This window comes from Bombina bombina, chromosome 1, assembly GCF_027579735.1.
Source record: "Bombina bombina isolate aBomBom1 chromosome 1, aBomBom1.pri, whole genome shotgun sequence".
Lineage (NCBI taxonomy): Eukaryota > Metazoa > Chordata > Amphibia > Anura > Bombinatoridae > Bombina > Bombina bombina.
Genome location: NC_069499.1, coordinates 716,781,152 through 716,802,565, shown reverse-complemented (window position 1 = coordinate 716,802,565; position 21,414 = coordinate 716,781,152). Strand labels below are relative to the sequence as shown.

Below are 21,414 nucleotides of genomic sequence, written 5' to 3'. Positions count from 1 at the left end.
TATTCTACATATATTCCTATATAAAACATAAATATGTGAGGTTGGTTGTTTTGTGATCTGCACATATCCTAACTTTTAAATACAATTTTCACCCGATGTATCTTTTACAAACCTGTGAAGGTTAAAGGAAAAAAAAGTGAAAGATATAAAGTCAGTTTTAGAGCAGATTCTGTATATTAAAGGAACAAAATTAAACTTTAGTGGCAAAGAATGAGCACAGAATTTTTAACAACATTCCAATTCTCTTCCATTATCTAAATTAGCACATTCTTTTTATTTACACAGGTTCTGGGGCTCCAGCTCCTACTGATTATGTGCTAGATTACACTGTATACTTACATATATGAGACAGTGTTCCGCTGATGTTGTCAAATGATACAGAAGGTGGGGAAATTAAAGGAAACTTTGAAATTTGTCAGAAAAAATACTGCTCATTAGAAATTCACAGTAAGGGTTATTGCCTTGTCTTTTTTATGCATTATACCATATTCAACATCCCTTTAAGGAAACATTGAGGGCTAGATTACGAGTGGAGCACTAATTAGCGCTTTCACTAGAGCGCTAACTGCGATAGAAGCAAACTTTTTGCATGTGTCGTGTTGCACTGGTATTACGAGTTGAAAGCAAAAAGTTATTGCTTCAATGATAACCCGACACTCTCAAAAAGCCAAACTTACAATATTGCATGCACGATAACCAATTCCTCCATAGAAGTAAATAGACCAGAAAAATTTGGAAAAAAACCCCCTACTTGCACGCTAACCCAAATCGCCATTAGACCCCTCTACTCTAATAACCCTATGATCCCACATAGCCCACCACAAAGTCCCCACTACACTACTAACCACCAAACCACCAGCCCCCACATCGCAAAGTAATCTACACTATTATTATTTTTTATTATTAATAAAAAATAAAAACTGCACTAGGCAGTTTTGTGGCTTTATAGTCGGCAGGTGTGAGGTGTTAGAAAAAAACGTGATTAAAGGCTGAATGTAGGCCCGAAACGTTGTCTATTGCACATATTTTGAACCCTGCCATGTTTGAATAAAGGTCCCTTTTAAATATATTCGGTGGCTGGACTCTCAATTTTATTTCTATTGTATGCTCACCACCATTAACAGACAGCTGCACAGCTTACAGCGACTCAGGCAGTCTGGGTGCAAAGCCCATAGGGAAACTTATTAACACAACACATAAAAAGTCTGTCACACTCTTGCAAGCACACAGCTAGGACCATGTCAAGGCCTCTTCCTCCCTGGGTCCCTAACCTACAGCCACACAATGCCTTCAACCAAACGCAGTGAGTTACAAACAAGGGTGACACAATCCCTATGCAATTTCTTTAGACATATACAAAACACATATTTGGACTGCACTCTCAAACTGGACTGGGTACACATTCCATGACCGTGCATAGCCCACAGCCCTGGGTGCTCACCAGCACTCACAGACAGCTGAACAGCTTTCAGGGACTCAGGCAGTTAGCCCCAGACAAGCCTGGGTCCAAAGCCCATAGGGAAAATTACTAACACGGGACAAAGAAAATCTGGCCCTCTCTTGCAAGCCCACACCTAAATTAAAAGCAAAATGGAAGAGTTAGTTACAGCATTTGGCTAAATAGGCATAGGCCCCGGACCACGTCAAGGTCTCTTCCTCTCTAGGTTCCTAACCTAAAGCTACGCAATGCCTGCCTTCAGCCAAATGCACTAAAATGCAAACAAGGGCGATGCTGTTAAACATTTTAACTGTGATATAATGGATATTGTATATAACAAGGTGTTTGACTGGGAAGGGCTCAAATGTGTATATGTATGTGTGTCTAATTGTAGATATTTGTAGATATGTGTGTGCATGTATATATGTGTGTGTGTGTGTGTGATTAGAGCGCACACTATCCTATACATTTAAGGTATAGAGTTTGCTAAAAAAATGTTGGCCACTTAAAGATTCTCTGAAAAATCGTTTTTACTATTCACTTGTAATACTAGATTGTGCTCGATTCTTAGAGCAGGGTTGCAATGTAATCTTTGAAATCTAGACCTATGTGTTTAACATCTGCAAAGGGGTTAAAAACATTGTTAATGTCAGCTTGAGAGGAGCAATGCACTACTGAGAACTAGCTGAACACATCTGGTTAGCCAGAGTCAAGAGGCATATGTGTGTAGCCATAAATCACAGCTATCTCCCAGTATTGTATTTCTGTCCCTAAGCATACCTAGGTATGCTTTTAAACATAGTGTACAAGGGAACAAAGCAAATGTGATAATAGAAATAAACTGAAAATTCTCTTAAAACGGCATTCTCTCTCTGAACTATGACTTTCATGCCTCTTAAATATTATATAAAAACAGGAAGTACCATTATTTCCCATCTACTTAAAGGGGTAGTAAAGTCAAAAGTAAACTACACAAGTCTATAATTTGTTGATAGCTGTCACATGATACAGGGGCAGTGAAATAGAAGAACATTTTTAAATTTGAGTTAAATTTGTGTTAGTGTCTTTTGATTATGCATTAGTTTATTATGCAATTCTACTGCATTTAATATTTCTTTAAATGCATTTTACTTCTCAATGAAAAGATGGATAAAGTTACAATAAAAATGTATTTTTTTAATTGTAGATCTTATTTTTTCTTTAATAAAAAGCTCAATTATTTACTGTGTGCATTAATGTGCAGTGAAATTAGTAGTTACAAGAGACAGTTTAAATAAAAATATCTGTATTAAACCTAATATTATAAGGAACAATATATTTACCTTGCTTTAAAGAAATCTTCTCTCTCTTCTCACAGGGCTTCGGAAAAATCACAAGTTATCAGAACCCAAACTAAGCCCAGCAGACGGCCATATTGTAATCAACGTAGGACAGTCATTCACTGTATCCTGCAGGTAAGGGCAAGTACTGTGCTCTTGTGTCATGTATCTAGATCACGTGCAAAAAGTGTTATCTCATTGAAAATTAAGGTAAAAATTAAAATCGAAGATCATTTAAATCATTAAATAATTTACATAATAACAAGTTAACACATTAAAGGGACAGTTTACTCAAAAAATTTCTCCCCTTTAATTTGTTCCCAATGATCCACTTTACCTGCTGGAGTGTATTAAATTGTTTACAAGTAGCTCCTTTACCCTTATATTGGCATTTGAAATTGTTGATTTAGCATGTGGTATCCCCACCTATTCTGAAAGTTTGTGGCCGCGCGTACCAGCTATAGATAAGCTTTGTAAACACAGCCAGCAGAAGAAATTACACTCCCAGTGTGATAAAGCTGAGATAAGGTAATAAAATGTTGATTTTCCATTGTTCTCTCAAAGTACTGGTGATTGTTTTAAGGACAGATATAAGATAAAGAAGCAGGTATATGTGCACAATGTGATACAGTAATGAGATCTGATTATACCTACAAGCTCAACCCATTTTATTAGGTTGTGGCTTCAAAACACAAAATCAGAGCTTTAATATACACAAATAAGCCTTAAAAAGCAAATTTTCATACATTTTTTACTCTGCAGTTGGTAAAAAAAAGCAACTGTAAACACATTAAGGGAAAAACTATTTTACAGTATACTGTCCCTTTAAGGGCTAGATTACAAGTGGCATGTTAACTGTTGAGTGCGAGCGAAAAGCAGTTTATCGTGGCTGTTTGCGCACATCCGGTATTTCCCTCGTATTACAAGTTGAAAGTAAATACAAGTATTATCATAAAAATGGCTCTGTATTTCTATATTACAAAACATACTGTTTATTTTAACATTTCAGTTACTAAGTCTGTAGGGAAGAAGTGGACTAACAATGTTCAGCTAGACTACAATGTGCTGCTGAACAAATAGATTGCTGTAGGCTTTGCTCAATATGGCAGAAGGTCCGTTCAATAAAGCATCATATGGAGAAAGAACCAAATGCTCCACAGTTATCATTTTTAATATGTAAGAACACATTGTTATGGGTCATAATGAAAGAAGAATAAATATATTAATAGAAATGCTTGTAAGGGTTCTGTTAGGCTTAGCTAACATTGTATCAGGCATAGCTTTAGTATTTTCTACTTGCAGGGCCAAAACAGTCAAAAAAATGACATGCTATAAATTCATTAAAGTATATAATCTTATGATTATTGACTACGCACTACTCTATGTTCAAACCCCACAAAGGGGTTAAACACACAGTAGAAGTACTGCTCAGGACTCACAGAGTGCTGTTGGTCCCAAGCAGAAACCACCACTGATCCAATTAGCAGTGCTAGCAACACATCTGATTTGTGCGACTAGCGCTTCTGATTGGATCAATGCCATTTTCTGCTTGGGACCAGAAGTGCTGTGTGGATCTCGAGGGGCAATTCTATTGTGTGTTTAACCCCTTTGTGGGAACTAATAACTAAATGCTCATGATTCCGATAGAAAGTATAATTTTAAAAAGCTTTCTATTTTACATCTGCTATCAAATGTACTTCTTTCTCTTGGCATCCTCTTTTGAAATTTAGTGAATGTAAATTTTGATGCTAAAGTGCCCGGTTTGTAAAACTTCAATTAAAAACAGGGGCACTTCAATTCATCAAAATTTACATTTCACTCCTGTTGTGAAAAAAAAATTACCTTTTTAATCTTCACAGCAGCTCCAGCTTCCTCTGGTCTCACAAGCCATTTCTGATGTCAGAAATGATTGATAGGTCATCCTCCAATCACAGCTTCCCCCCCCCCCCCCCGGGGGAATCAGTGTCTGATTCAACGCTGTGATTGGAGGAAGCCGGATGCCTCATTTTAGACCCAGGAAGAGGCTTTGCGATGGGTGGAGGAAGCTGGAGCTGCTGTGAAGATTAAAAGGTAAGTTTTTTTCTCAACAGGAAAATGTAAATTTTGATGAATTAAAGTGCCCCTGTTTTCAATCGAAGTTTTAAAAACCGGGCACTTTAGCATCAAAATCTACATTCACTTTAAGGTCATACTGAGGTAGGCTCAGGAGTGTGCACGTGCCTTGTTACAAACATTGTTACTCATAGTATCCAAGAAACATGTGCGTTTATGGTCCCGTCTCAGTGTGCTCTCATAAAAGAAGCTATTAACATAGGAGATGAAAAAGAAGAAAATTTGATAATATAAATAAATTGCTCTAAAAAAAACAAGACCATTTAATAATAGAAATACATTTCTCTGATTCAAGAAAGCTTCATTTTAACTTCTATTTCTTCTCATTTTTAAGCTCCATCAAATGTAGCCAAGCACTGATAACCAAAAAAGATAGACAAACTCTATTTTCCATTGGTGCCCCTAACAGAACATACGTTACTACAACTCAAGTTCTACAAGTGGTTAGTTGGTGTGGTGTGTATTATTGATTGTCTACTAAAGAAATAAATAATTTCAAGATCTTACCAAGGGGAATGGGAATTATTCTCATTAGGAGTAAATGGTTGCCTTGTCTTGGTCAATAATACAATTTTGCTTAGGTGGAAATGGCTACTATATGGTGGTTATGAGTTGACACAGTTGGTGTGTACATCATTCAGTGACTGGAAGTGTTCTTAAGATGATCATCTCCGCAGTGGTATGAGCCTCAGGAAGGCTGCAGGCAGACAGTCTGAGCTGAGAGCCAGAAAGTCCTTTCTGGGAAGGAACTGGGAGGAGGAAAGGTCTACTGGTCATTGCACGACCAAGACCTTATTAGAATAAGAGTTGCTCATTTATGTTTACGTGCCCCATTAATGGATTTCCTGTAAAAGTAATGTCTCTCCATCTCAGGAAGAGGCCAATAAAACATGCATGCAATGATCATAATCAACAGGTATCAAAAAGGCACTAATAATTAAAAAAGGAAGCTGCACTGGGGACTTGAGCACATTTCTGAGTACAAATAACAGAGTTAAGACTTTATTAAGCTCGGATAATGTTTGGACAATGCATACTCACAACATCTATATTTAGATTTTAAATTACACTACATGACCTTTCAGTTTATAGCAACATAATATTACACTCTATTATTGGCTTGTTTTCACATATTTGTTCTTCTCATTTATTTTTATTTTTGTAACATTAATTAAAGGGGCATTTAAGTCAATTATATTCCCATGTTGCATTATAAAGAAGGCATTTAAAAATGTATGACACTTTCTATGAGTTGTGTCAATGAGCAGTTAGTTCTTAGGGATGAGCTGGGCATTCATAAATTATCTGTTATTTTCATTATTAACCTTAACGTAATCTTTTAATGCATACAAATAACATATTTAATAGTTCATTATTAAAGTAAAAAAAAAAAATCTGTCAAAATTACAAGCAACATGATGCCCCATTAATATTTTCCCAGAGTTCATGGTTTTATCTGGAGTTTTACATTTCTCACTGTTAAATTATTTAAAGGGATATGACCCCCCCCCCCCTAAAAAAATAAATAAATTGTGATTCAGACAGAGCATACTCTTTTTAAAAAAGTTTCCAATTTACTTCTATTATCAAATTTGCTTACAACCAAGGATATTCTGTGTTGAAGAGATACCTAGGCAGGCACTTAGAGCATTACATAGCAGGAAATAGTGCTACCTTCTAGTGCTCTTGCAAATGGATAACATTCTTGCAAAGCTGCTGCCATATAGTGCACCAGAAATGGACTGGCGTACATTTCTAAGCATACACTCCTGCTTTTAAACAAAAGATACCAAGAGAACAAGGACAAAAATGATACTAGAAATAAGTTTAAAATGAAATGCTCTATCTGAATCATGAAAAAAGATTTGAGTTTCATATCCCTTTAAATAAAACCAGTTGCAATGTGTTTGTGAACCTTTGGTAAGATTACATTATTATACAATGTTCAATGCTCTTACACATAATTACTATAACCTCTAATAAAAAAAATGTAAGTTGATGATAATTATTCCTATTAAAACTATTCATTGGGACATTATTTCTATTATCTTTGTACTAAGTATAACATTACTATGTCTACCACATCGAGGGAGTGGGTTAAAGCTTCACATTTCTTTTCTTTTTTTATCATAATACACTAGATTTAAAGCACAAACTTTTTGTGATTCTAAGTCCCTCCTGTATTGTTAAATTATATGAAGAATTTATGTCATATAGTTCTTTTTTTTCTCTAGTCTTTATTTGATTATTAATCTTTCCTAAGTTGCCCTATTTTATTAATGCTTTGCTAAAGGAATAAGAAGCTCATTATTTTTTCTTACTTGCATCTAAAAAGTGGGTATTTAAAATATATTATTATTATTATTATTGGTTATTTGTAGAACCAATGGATTCCGCAGCATGTTTGTAAATGTTCATACAATGCAAAAAAATATTCTTTTAGTTTTTATACTTGAGGGGTGTGACTGTGAGAGCTGATCTTATCAGTTATCATGCAATGAGCAATGTGTTGCACAAACGCACACTTCCAATTATTATCAAAACATTTTTTTTTTAATTTTTATTTGAGATAAAGTTTTGCCATACAAATAAAGTATTACAGCATTTTACATTTGCATTCCAAAATTGCTTGCATCAAGGTACATTGAATAGGTTACATATTAAAAAATAAAAGTAATAAGCAATGTCTGCTATCCATATGGTATATAGCTAATAATATTTACAGTTGCTGTAAAAAGAAGAAAAGAAAAAACAATTCAACAGTACGCCAGTGAATTTTTTTTTTTTTTTTAATCTTCTTAACTTTTCAAAAAGGCCACTCTTGGACCTCACACCGTATGTAGTAAATGATAAAAAAAACAGAAGGTTACCCTAACTATAGGAGACCACTTTTTGGTCTCAATGTCTGGACCTCAGGTTTCATTTTTATTTTGCTGTATCTTTGAGCCTTACAATGAACGCAAGGAGACACTTTTGGACCTCATATAAAGCATTAAGAAGGCAGAAGGCTCCTTGGGATATAGGAGACCACTCATGGATCTCACCTGGTAAACCTCATTTTTATAATAGAATGTTTGAACAGATAAGGTAAATACGGTAATTCAAGAGGAATAATAATAAGAACCATGTGTGGTATTTTAGTAAGGAATTATATTTACATGGCAGCAAGCTACTTAAATAAGTAATAGAAAAAATAAAATAGATATTATATGATGTAAAAAATGACTAGAGCCTGTGGGGAGCTAACCTATAAGTTTCCCAATAGGGGTTGAGAAGATATGAGAGAGGCAAATACCCCAAAATGTACGATTGCCAATTTTGGGAGTGTAAAAGAATGGAGCAATGGATAAGTCATAAGCCTAATCTATATGTTCAAAGTCTTAATAAGCAAACCATGCCATCTCGGCCGCAGATGGCACGGATTAAAAAAGAAAATTGATAGGGATTTGAGGAAAAGGCTTGCAAAAATATTTTAAATGCACAACATGCTCTTATGACACACTGAAATAGTAAGGTATGCGTTGACTAAAGAGTATAATTCCATACGGTGTTAAACAAATTACACTTAAAAATAATATCTATTAACTTTCACCAGTAACTATGGTATATGTGGAAATTCATCATTATAAGCACACAACGTGGTCTAATTGCACAAGGAGATAGTAAGATATGCGTTAACCTATTAATATAGCTCTACATAGTGCTAAATAAAGTGTAATAAAATAAAAACAGCAACTTATACTGACTTTCACCAGATGCTACAGCATATATAGAAACTCAACAATAGTTAATGGAGTTCCCTGAGTAAGGTCAGTTACATCTTTCATAGGCAGGTATAGATCAGAGACCTCATAAACATTGGCAAAAAAAGAGTATAGCTTGGAATAAACTCTCAAAATGACTTGCTATAGAAGTTTACCCCACTACTCTTCTGTTGGAGGTTCTCTTATATATCATTGTGGGGTAAAGGGTAGAGAAAGCGGCTTGACATGGGGATTGTGAACTTTAATAACGGTGGCAAGAGAGTCCTGTATGAGGGGAGATATTGCGAGGGTATTGTAGCCTTTCTGCTGTCCAACGGCTACTAAGATGGGACGGTTCCCTTTACCAGAGTTCAGTATGGTAGAAATAGAAACAGCACAACAGTGGAGCGGTGCACGTAGGATCTGAGGACACTGCCAGGACCCCAAGGAATATGTAAATACAGTTAAAGAAATCCTCATTCCTCCAATTTTTTTTATGGCAATTTATTGTTACCAAGTAGCGACGTTTCGGGGTCACAGCCCCTTATTCATGCTTATATATTCATCCTTATATAAAGCATGAATAAGGGGCTGTGACCCCGAAACGTTGCTACTTGGTAACAATAAATTGCCATAAAAGAAATTTGGAGTGCTGAGGATTTCCTTAACTGTATTTACCAGAGTTCAGGTACGGCAGAGAGACGGGAGGTAAGATTTGCGATCAATGGCACGGGGTCCTGCCCCTAAAAGTCACAAGCAGGGTGGTATCTGATTTGGACCCGGCTGCAGTGGAACTAGGTCCAATCTCACATGGTTTCCTAGGTAGCCTTAGGGGTTATATCTCCTCCTCCCCATCGCCGGCCACAATCTCCAGAGGTACAGCCCCTACTCCTAGGGCCTCGCTGTCTGTGTCCAAACTTCCCTCCGTGCGTACAATACAGGGTGGTAGCTGGAGTGATCCCGCATTGGCAACATTGCTAGGATACATGGGTGAGGAAACAAGTCCATCATGCAGTCTGAGGGAGCCGAAAGCGGCTTGTAAGGTCTCTCCAAGTGCGGTATGATGGTAAGCCAGCTGCTCCCGAATCTCCATTAGAATACAATCTTCTATCCACACAGGTTATTAGGATATTTAGAAGAAGATTGCGTTTTAATATACCAGGGGTATAATACAGGCCGAGTTCTTGTAACGGCTTCAGGCACCGATGCCAGCAGCAATTCTTATGAAACAAAGCACAATAGATGCAGAATTCAAAATGCAAAACAGCTCTAATAAAATATTAAACGGATCAATGTATTGACATGTGAATTTCTGTATTTTTCAAAGAGAAGCTGCAGCAGCATGCAGCTATGCAACTAATCGTGGCCACTGCCCGGAAGTTCCCCCTCTATCAAAATTAATTTAAACAGCTTTAACTTAATAATTTTGTTTAGAATGTATCTATCTATCTATCTATCTATCTATCTATCTTTGTATCTGCCTACCAGTCTGTCTGTCTATTTATTTATATTTAGCATGTTTAGATATTGCTCTTTCTTCTGCTTTACCTGGTTAATATTAATAAACATATTAACAGTGCTTCATTTATTTCACTACTGTTATAGCTGCTTGCTGTGTTTTCTTCTCTCTGTACAGGGGGGCTGCTCCATTAACGTGGCTCTGGGAAGAGAATGCCTATTCCACAAACGGCAGACTGAGCGTATTGGAGCAGCAGTGTCGTGGTCCTGATGAAAAGCACCTCACTTGCAGTCAGTTAACCATCCATGATGCACATCCGAGTGACACTGGATACATCACATGTCTATATAGCCAGGCCCTGCACAGCCACAATCTGAAAGCCACGAGTTACATTTTTATCAAAGGTAACAGCCATACCTGGAAGCATATAAACTAATTGTACTGGTTGAGTAATGTTCAGTTTTCATACAAAACATATGAAATAGTTAAACATTTCATTCATAGTAAGGAGTTAAGATTTTTTGTAAAGCAATCTACTTTATCCTACATTCCTTTTATAGCATAAAACAATAACTTGTATTTTTTTCTGATTTCTTTTTAGATTTCACCCTGTTATAATAAACAACAGAGGGCTAGATTACATGTGGCGCTCTTAAGTTAGTGCACGCACAATATTGAAGTTGAAATATATTAACTTGTGCGCATATTACAAGTTGAAAGTAAACATCATGAGTGCAAACTAAATTTGTGATTGTCAGGTTAGCGAGACTGCAGACCTAGTGTTAGATTTATCATAGGTCAAGCTGACATGATTTGCTGTAGCGAATCATGTCTGCTTGACGTCGCTAAATGCTGACAGCATATGCTAGTACGACCGCTGCTTCTTAACTTCTGTTTCAGGCGAGCCTGAAACAATGGGCGTAGAATGCAGCATAAGCTGCTTAATATATCTACCCCCTAGAGTTAAGTGTTAGAGCTAAATTAGAAGTTGCATCAAACAACATAAATACATTAAAAAAATACATTTACACTCATAAATACACTATCTATTAAAAATTATTCATATATATATTATTAAAGAAAACCTTAACGGACACGTTACAAACACGATTATAGTATATATATATATATATATATATATATATATATATATATATATAGAGAGAGAGAGAGAGAGAGATAGATAGATAGATAGATAGATAGAGAAATATATATTTAAAAAGAAATAGAAAATTTTCCTCTATGTGAGGAACATAGGAATGTAAAGTATTCCTAACACCTTTGGGTTTAGCGCAGTTGGTCTAGCGCAGTGTTGGGTTAGCACACAACTGATATTTTTTTTCATGGCGCACCCCTTAGAATTCGATAGGGAGAAGAAGTTAGCATGGTTGCGATCTCCAAAGTCCTGACATAAGCACACCTAGGCCTTTTGTATGTGCGTATTTTACTTTCAACTTGTAATATGCAGTAGTCTTTTACGTTGAATGCACTTAGCGCGCAAGCAAAAAAAAAGTGCGCCCCTATGGGCCAGATTACAAGTGGAGCACTAACAGTTATGCGCCGCCAGCTATAAGGGGTATATTGCAGGTGTTTGCGCGTTTCGAGTTTTCCGCTCGTATAATAATTTGAAAGTAAACGCGATTACAAAGTACACTTACACTCACAATAACAATATCTAATACAATTTGTATTTAATATTTAAATATTGCACAAAAAAGTTATTAAAACGGCTCAAAGATATGAGGTCTCAGGTGTCAAACTTACATGCACCGAAACAGAATCTGCTGTATTGTTGCATGTTTGGGGTAATCCCTTCCTAGTATTTGACAACTTATCCTCCCTTACAAGGAAGCGTGATTCAGTGAAAACTGAACAGTAGATGCTATTATTTATATTTACTGGATGTCTGATGCCAGGACTTTAGATTTAGAACTTTAGATTTGATGTCTTTCATTCACAACCACTAATACTGAATCAGCAAGATATATTGGCATATTAATTGAGTCCTTTGCATCTGATTGGGTAGACATGCAAATGCACGGTTTAAAAGTATTTATAAAAGAATTCAAAACGTAAAATATAATAAAGTGATGTGTTCTTTCAGTAATAGATAGATAGTTAGATAAAGATAAATAGATAGATAAAGATAAATAGAGATAGATCGATAGATAGATAAATGTTTCCTTGTATTCCGCTTATGTTTATAGCCCTGCGGAATCTGTTGGCGCTCTACAAATAACCGATAATAATAATAATCGATATATAGATATATAGATACATAGATAGATAGATAAGACACACAGAAGAGATAGATTAGACACATAGATAGATAAAAATATAGATATATCAATTTCAAAATGATAATCTATCCTATATTATAAAAGACAAGAGTTTGTCTGAAGCCGTCATGCGCAGTTCAGACAAACTCTTGCAGCTGATCGCACGCGCACCCACCCGACAGCAGCGCGAGGACCGGTCAGCAGAGCTGATCGCACGCGCAGGGGAAGCAGCGCGAGGACCGGCAAGTGAGGGCGCACAGGGGAGAGAGAGAGAGAGAGAGAGAGAGAGAGAAAGAGAGAAAGAGAGAAAGAGAGAGAGAGAGAGAGAGAGAGAGAGAGATTGAATAAACTTAAATATAACACAACACGGCCCGTGTGAACGGGCTTTAGGACTAGTCTATACATAAAAGGACATCTGCCTGGATACAGGGTAACATTTAAGCATGATATAGGTAATTTTCTCTGTACTTGCAGGATTTTTACACAAAGTGATAACTTTATTTTGACGTTTCAGGTAATTATTCCCCTTCTTCAGAAAACAATTGACAGAAAGCAGTGTCACACATGTCATCTATATAAACTTACCACCTTCCCATTTGTGCTGGAGAAATTCCTATCAAGCGACATTCATTTAAAGCTTAAATGTGCACCCAAATAACTGCCATTTGCATGGTCATGATAACTATTACTGCTGCTACCCAGAACCACTATAATGTGTCAGTAGTGTCAGTATATTACCATAGAAACCAGTGTATACAAAACCACTTAGTATTCATCTCAAGGTGAGAGCCAATGCTGTCCATACACACACACACATATACATATAGCTATAGTGTCCCATAGAGTGTCTATGGATATTACAGTGTCTTTTCCTTCTTCAAATGTTCCAAACTTTTTTAATTGGAGTTGAAGTCCAGTGATTGTGGAGGGAAAGCTGTGCAAAATAGCATTCCTTGCTCTCCTTTGGACTGCATATACGCCTTGCACAGCATCAATGTTATTGATGCAACTTGATTCCAAAATAGATAGGATGTCTTCATTTTTTTAAATTTCAGTACATTTTCTTAATATATTTTTAATAATATTTTTCTTAATATAGTGATCTTGCAAATGGATAACATTCTTGCAAAACTACAACCATAGTGCTCCAGACACGTTTACGCCCCTGAGCTTACGTCCCTGCTTTTCATTAAAAGATAGCAAGTGAAACAAAGAAAATTTGATAATAAAAGTTAAAGGGACAGTCAACACCAGATTTTTTGTTGTTTAAAAACATAGATAATCCCTTTATTACCCATTCCCCAGTTTTGCAAAACCAACACTGTTATATTAATACACTTTTTACTTCTGTGACTAACTTGTATCTAAGCATCTTCTGACCGCCCCTAATCACATGACTTTTAGCTATTATCTATTGACTTGCAGTTTAGCCAATTAGTGCAGTGTCTGCCACTAGCCACGGGCGTGATCACAATGCTATCTATATGGCCTACATGAGCTTTCTCTCCCCTGCTGTGAAAAGTAAATAAAATAGAGGCGGCCTTCAAGTGCTTAGAAATTATCATATGAGCCTTCCTAGGTTTGCTTTCAACTAGAATACCAAGAGAACAAAGCAAAATTGTTAATTGGAAAGTTGTTTAACATTACATGCCCTATTTGAAAAACGAAAGGTTTTTTTGGACTTGACTGTCCCTTTAATTAGAAAGTTGTTGAAAATTGCATGCGCTATCTGAATCATGAAATAAAAATGTTGCGTTTCATGTCCCTTTAAGTAATTTTATATATGGAAAAGTGCATTTCTTTGAATAAATGGAGGCAGATGTTTGTAAAAATGCTTTTTAGTTCCACAGATATAAAGATTTAAAGTAATATTTTAATGATAGATGTCAGAAAATAATACATATATTGTGTTTTCACTGTTGTATAATTCCTTAAACTATCCATTTAAGTTTAAATTTTGACTTTACTGCCCCTGTTCTATCATTCCAGCCAATTCATCAGACTAGTGAACGGAAGTGACGTTCCATCAGCTGTCTGATGAAGAATACGCACCGCGCATGCGCTACACTTTCTTTCTAGCATTACCCGTCACAAAGCTGATTTTTGGACAGCGGGCGCACAGCCATCAGATTGTAGGACAATTATTTTAGCAAAATACTACCACATTTGCAAACACCTTTATGTATATTCAGATCATTTTTTGATGGGAAATGCTAGAAAGAATGTGTAGCGCATGCATGGTGCGTATTCTTCATCAGACAGCTGACGGAACGTCACTTCTGTTCGCTAGTCTGATGAATTCGCTGGAATGATAAAACACCCCTTTTAGATTACTTGCTTTACATGCTGGAAAAGAAAAAAAAAAATCTTAAAGGACCACTAAATGCAGTAGAATTACATAATTAACAAGTACATAATAAAAAGACAATGCAATAGCACTTACTCTTACTTTAAAATAAGCAGTAGATTTTTTTCTGATATGTTTTTTTCTTCCATTTTCCGGGCCCCTGTATCATGTGACAGACATCAGCCAATCACAGACTAGTATACATATACCCTGCGAGCTTGTGCACATGCTCAGTAGGATCTTGTTCCCCAGAAAGTGTGAATATAAAAAGACTGAGCAAAATTTGATAATAAAAGTAAATTGAAAGTGTCTTAAAACTGCTGCTCTGTCTGAATCATAAAAGTTTATTTTGACTTGAATGTCCCGTTAAGTATTAAAATGTGAATTAATTGCATACTACACATTTTGTAAGCTCTGTCTCGTCAGCTGGTAAGTATCTTGAACATGAAGACATCAGAAATCAGTTTAATAGATAGCAATGAATTCACACGTACAACAACAAAAATATTATTATTATTATATAAAACAGAATTGAAAATGCATTCACTGGAAATCCTTCCCATATTTGTATTTATTTTACATTATGCCACACTGCCAGAGTTTTTGAGTTTGGCCCGTTGCCATTGCAGGTTTTTTAACAAATTCCATCAATACCAGGAACGTTTTTGTTGCTTGTAAACATTGGTGATACATCTGTAAACTTTTTTAAAACTTGCTATGGTTTTATAGTTATATGAATTAGGATTTTAAAATGTATTAAATGAACATGTTTCATTTATGCTAACAGTTTAATATAATCACCTTTAGCACCTCCTACTTTATCTATTTTTTTATGTAAACAGAAATTAACATTTTTCCCAATAACATTCCTCCTGGCTTATTATCCAAAGGCCTGGTGATTTTATTAAACTTAAAGTACACTATAACTAATCTAATTTTTATGTAAATATGGATGAAAGCATGACAATGGCAACCATCACATCAGGCAGCTGTTGAAACCACTGACAAGATGAAAGAGATAACATTAATTTCTGTACATTATTAATCTGCAACAATTCCCATCAAAGCCACCACTACCAGCTAATATTAGCTGCTTGTCTAAAGGCAAGCAGGTTACACACATCAGTATGCATCAAAGAAGCCAATGATAATCTTAACTCAAACTGTCCTTGTCCTGCCAACTCACTTGTAACATACTGGGCCAGCTGCATGGAAAGGGAAGCTCACATCCATTGGCCCCCATTTACAGCTCAAACTCCCTACTGTTTTAATGCTGAGCTTAAAAGGATATGAAACCCAATTTTTTTTTCTTTCATGATTCAGACAGAGCATACAATTTTAAGCATCTTTCTAATTTACCCCTTTTATCAATTTTCTTCCTTCTCTTGGTATCTTTATTTGAAAAAGCAGGAATGTAAGCATACATTTAGGGGCCGATTTAACAAGGGCTGAATGGCCCTGAATGTAACGCCGGAAACAGGAGTTAAGAACCTTAACTCATACGCCTCCTCTGAGGCGGCGAACATCCATCGGGTTGATTGACACCCCCTGCTAGTGGCCGATTGGCTGCAAATCTGCAGGGGGCGGCATTGAACAAGCAGTTCACCAGAACTGCTTGTACAATGATAAATGCCAACAGCCTATGCTGTCTGCATTTATCAATGTGCGGTGGACATGATCCGCTACAGCAGATCATGTCTGCACATGCTTTGTTAAATCAGCTCTTTAGCCACCAATCAGAAAGTGGTACCCAGGTGTTAAACCAAAAATGCTCCGGTTTCTAAGCTTACATTCCTGCTTTTCAAATAAAGATACCAAGAAAAAGAAGAAAAATTGATAATAGGACTAAATTAGAAATGTGTATGCTCTGTCTGAACATAAAAAAAAAATGTGGGTTTCATATCCCTTTAATACAATATTTTTTAATGGCTACTTTATCAGGCGTAGTTCCTATTACTGTTGTAAACTTTATGGTTGGCAACATAAAATATATCCATAAGCTTTTATAGAGATACTTGTGCAGCCAAGAAAATTTAGTTTCGGACAAAATTTTCATTTACAATATTCAGTGAAATTAATTTCTCAGAATTTTCAGGGGCTGCACTATTCGGTATTCATTTTGTTTAAAATACTGCATTTCCATTAAACATTTACTTTGTTTTTTGTTAAAATTAATGTAAATGTTCCAAAGCTGCAGGTGAAAAGTTCACCTGTAGCTACAATACTTACCTTAAAGGGATACTAAACCCACATTTTTTCTTTCACGATTCAGATCATGCAATTTTAAGCAAATTTCTAATTTACTCCTATTATCAATTTTTTTTAAAAAAGTTTCTCTTGCTATCTTTATTTAAAAAAGCAAAAATATAAGCTTAGGGGCCAGCCCATTTTTGGTTTAGAACCCTCTGTAGCGCTTGCTGATTGGCTACATTTAACCACCAATCAGCAAGCGCTACCCAGGTCTGAACCAAAAATGGGCCGGCTCCTAAGCTTTCATTCTTGCTTTTCAAATAAAGATACCAAGAGAACGATGACAAATTGATTATTGGAGTAAATTAGAAAGTTGCTTAACCCTTTGGCTGTTAAGCCATTTCCCACCTGTGTGCTAAGCTGGTTTTGAGCTTTTTGCTGCAGTTCACGTTTAAACACTTTTAGAAGTAAAGTCTGTGTGAATATACTATACAAACGATATATTGTTTTTTTCAGCAGACCCAGCAGATTCAAAATATACCATTATTATATGTGTATCATCAGGTTTAAAAAATAGCGCATAAAATATGAAAAAAGTGTATTTTTTTTACTCCTGACTCAATAAATAATAGTATGTAATTTTATTTTTCTAAGCTCTTTCATCAAAACCTGTGTGGATAAACATTTTTAGTAGGTAACCTGTCTGAAATAAGCAAAAATTGAGAACATTTCACAATTGTTTTCCACTGTTTTATTGCAAAAACAGCATCTTACAATTTACTGTACTATTTTCAGCAATTAAACAGTTCTATCCACCTGAGAAATTAAAATGGGATACACAAAGCACACATTTGCAGAAAGTACACCCCTTTGGTGCATCAAATGAGGGGCTATAAGTATTTCTAGCATGATTTTGTGGTGCACAGCAATTAATGGAATAAGTTGCATTGCTTAAAAAAAGATCTTAGCAAAGAGCCATATTCCACTTATTATTACATTGTCTATTTTTGTGCTAGCAATACATGTAGCCCCTCATTTGATGTGTCAAGGGGTGTACTTTCCAAAAATGTGTACTTTATCTTAGTTTCCCAGGTTTCTACAGCTGTCTGATTGCAGACATAACCCATACAAGTTGAAAGGCTATTTTGTAGACTATTTCAAGATTGCCATGTCTGCAATTAAACAGTTCTAGCCACTTGGAAAATTAAAAAATGGTACACAAAGCACACATTTGTAGAAAGTACACCCTTTGGTGCATCAAATAAGGGGCTACATGTATCTCTAGTACATAATTGAGGTGCGCAACAATTAATGGAATATGGTGCTTTGCATAAAATGTTTTTTTTTAGCAAAGAGCCATATTCCACTTATTATTACATTGTCTATTTTTGTGCTAGCAATATATGTGGCCTCTCATTTGATGCGGCTTGGTGTGTACTTTATAGAAATATTTAGTTTATATACCATCAGTGAAGGAATCAGAGTCTGACTTTATAGAGAACTCAGCTGCTTCCTCAGCACTGAGACACTTAGCCATAATTCTCTTTTTAAAATAAATAGATATTTTTAAAGAAATTCTGTCGCTAGAAAATATATAATTTTTATTGCAAAAAATAAGCTTCTTTGCAGTAAAAATACAGAAGTTTTAAAAGATGGAGAGAGCTGCGTAAAGAGGGTGTTTTATTCATCTTCCACGCACTCTAAAAGACTGGTTATAAAAATATTAATTGGTGTGTTTTTTTTACATAGAATTCCTCTACCATTTATTAATTTTTAACCACATTATCCAGGTGCTCATGGGATTACAAATATAATATCGGTCCGTATTTTAAAAAGGAATGCGACATTTATCAGCTAGGTGATCACTGCAGTAACGCTGCAAGTTTATTTATATAAAATGTATTTTGGGTGTCGTTATGTTACGACACACGAACAAAGGCACCACACGGGCTATTTCCCTGTTATTGTATAATTCTAAACTCAATATTTGTTAATTTGTGAAGTTTATATTATGTAGGGAATGGTGCTAAATGCATAAAAATAAATTTTCCAAAAAGACAAAGAAGACTCTCACAAAGATGTGGATATCTCCTGAAAGTATGCACATGTAAGCACTCTTAGCCTAGACTTTGAGGCAGTTTATCCAGACCGGGTAAAAATAAAATATAACTTTTATTATGAATTGCACTTAAAATAAGGGTAACACACAAATTAAAATCGACACTAACACTTTCATGTGATTAGACTATATATATTCTCTTGGGTGGAGGACTGTAATATCAAAGGCCTGAAATATTTATCTTTGTACCCCCAGAGTAATACTATTTTGGCTATACTTAGACAAATGGGTCCCACAACAACGTGTATGTTAAATCAATCTTATAACATACATTCTCTATATAATTATTTGGGTACCCTGGTAATCCCAGTATGTGTCCTGTCAGCCAGTAATAATTCTTTATGCACCCTCTCTGGTTGTTATACCTGAGAGTTGTTATTTATTTATAGAACAGCAATTGCAGTTTTTCTGTTTGATACGGTAGTGTTAGTTAAAGCGCTATGTGGATTTTTTATTTTAGAGTTGTCAGAGAATTGTTACACTGAGATGTGTAAATTCGCGTTATAATAGGTGATTTTAGTTTAAGCGCAACTCAGATATTATGCTAAATCTTGAAACGCTGTCTGTTATAATTGTTATTACACTTTTTTACTTAAGCGTTTTTAAAGCCGTAACTTTCTCAGCACTTCCCCAAAAGAGCACAGTTTATATTTTCCTCTGTATGTGTTAAAAAACATTCACTTGCCCGTATCTTTATTTCTAGAGAACAAATACCTATATTGCCAATGTCAGTATTGTATATCTTAGGTTGTATATGCCTCTTTAGTTTTTTGGGCAGTGTTTTAATTGTAAGGAAATATTTTCTCTCTGTTGCCTCTTGGGACACTGTTGTGTTTGGCTCTGTGTACGCTATTCACCGTGCCTTAGGAGAACAAAGTTACGTTTTTCACACAGCCTTTGATTCAGTCAGCTTCTATTACAGATATCTCTGTTGATGTATTTAGACTGCAAATGCGTTTACTGAGCTTTCTATATAACTAATCCTCTCTGGTAAAGTATAGGGGTGAATGTTAGGCTAAATGCCTAAGTACTAAATATATTAAACCCTGGCTAAGTCTGGCACAACCCAGACTATTCAACAAATTAACTAAGTATAGCTATAGTCGTTATGTGTCTAATTTGACATGAAGTGTAGGCAGTTAAAATTGGAGCGCCGGAGGGGCGAAACTAGTCAGGAGTCTATATGAGCGTTTGGGCGCTCCAATTTTAACTGCCTACACTTCATGTCAAATTAGACACATAACGACTATAGCTATACTTAGTTAATTTGTTGAATAGTCTGGGTTGTGCCAGACTTAGCCAGGGTTTAATATATTTAGTACTTAGGCATTTAGCCTAACATTCACCCCTATACTTTACCAGAGAGGATTAGTTATATAGAAAGCTCAGTAAACGCATTCGCAGTCTAAATACATCAACAGAGATATCTGTAATAGAAGCTGACTGAATCAAAGGCTGTGTGAAAAACGTAACTTTGTTCTCCTAAGGCACGGTGAATAGCGTACACAGAGCCAAACACAACAGTGTCCCAAGAGGCAACAGAGAGAAAATATTTCCTTACAATTAAAACACTGCCCAAAAAACTAAAGAGGCATATACAACCTAAGATATACAATACTGACATTGGCAATATAGGTATTTGTTCTCTAGAAATAAAGATACGGGCAAGTGAATGTTTTTTAACACATACAGAGGAAAATATAAACTGTGCTCTTTTGGGGAAGTGCTGAGAAAGTTACGGCTTTAAAAACGCTTAAGTAAAAAAGTGTAATAACAATTATAACAGACAGCGTTTCAAGATTTAGCATAATATCTGAGTTGCGCTTAAACTAAAATCACCTATTATAACGCGAATTTACACATCTCAGTGTAACAATTCTCTGACAACTCTAAAATAAAAAATCCACATAGCGCTTTAACTAACACTACCGTATCAAACAGAAAAACTGCAATTGCTGTTCTATAAATAAATAACAACTCTCAGGTATAACAACCAGTGAGGGTGCATAAAGAATTATAACTGGCTGACAGGACACATACTGGGATTACCAGGGTACCCAAATAATTATATAGAGAATGTATGTTATAAGATTGATTTAACATACACGTATTTTGGGTGTCGCTAGGCAATTTTGATCTTTATTTATGTGCCTTTAGAGACCCCCGAATCCTTTTTTAACTTTTTTTTAACTTTCTATACCACTGGAAAGGGTAGATGATTACCTTTCCAATGGTGGGTCTTGGGTGTCTGTAGCTGCTTAGATTCCTGAGATACAGGCATCTAAGCAGCATGCCCCCATCTCCCTATAACTGACAATTGTCAGTTTTAAAAAAAGTTACGCGATGATGTCATCACCTTATTGCGTGTGACATCACCACGAGGGAAGGGAAGCCCCAGCGATGCCTTT

At 35.7% G+C, this 21,414-nt stretch overlaps 1 protein-coding gene across 1 annotated transcript in view; it reads left to right on the top strand.

The window, feature by feature from the left end:
* The window catches only part of LOC128645900 (vascular endothelial growth factor receptor kdr-like), a 353,579-nt gene that overhangs the window by 95,605 nt on the left and 236,560 nt on the right, over positions 1–21,414 (top strand). Inside the window, exons 2-3 of the mRNA XM_053699216.1 lie at positions 2,796–2,892; positions 10,249–10,475. Of these exons, the coding sequence (XP_053555191.1) occupies positions 2,796–2,892; positions 10,249–10,475 (324 nt within the window). The remainder of the gene's footprint in view (positions 1–2,795; positions 2,893–10,248; positions 10,476–21,414) is intronic.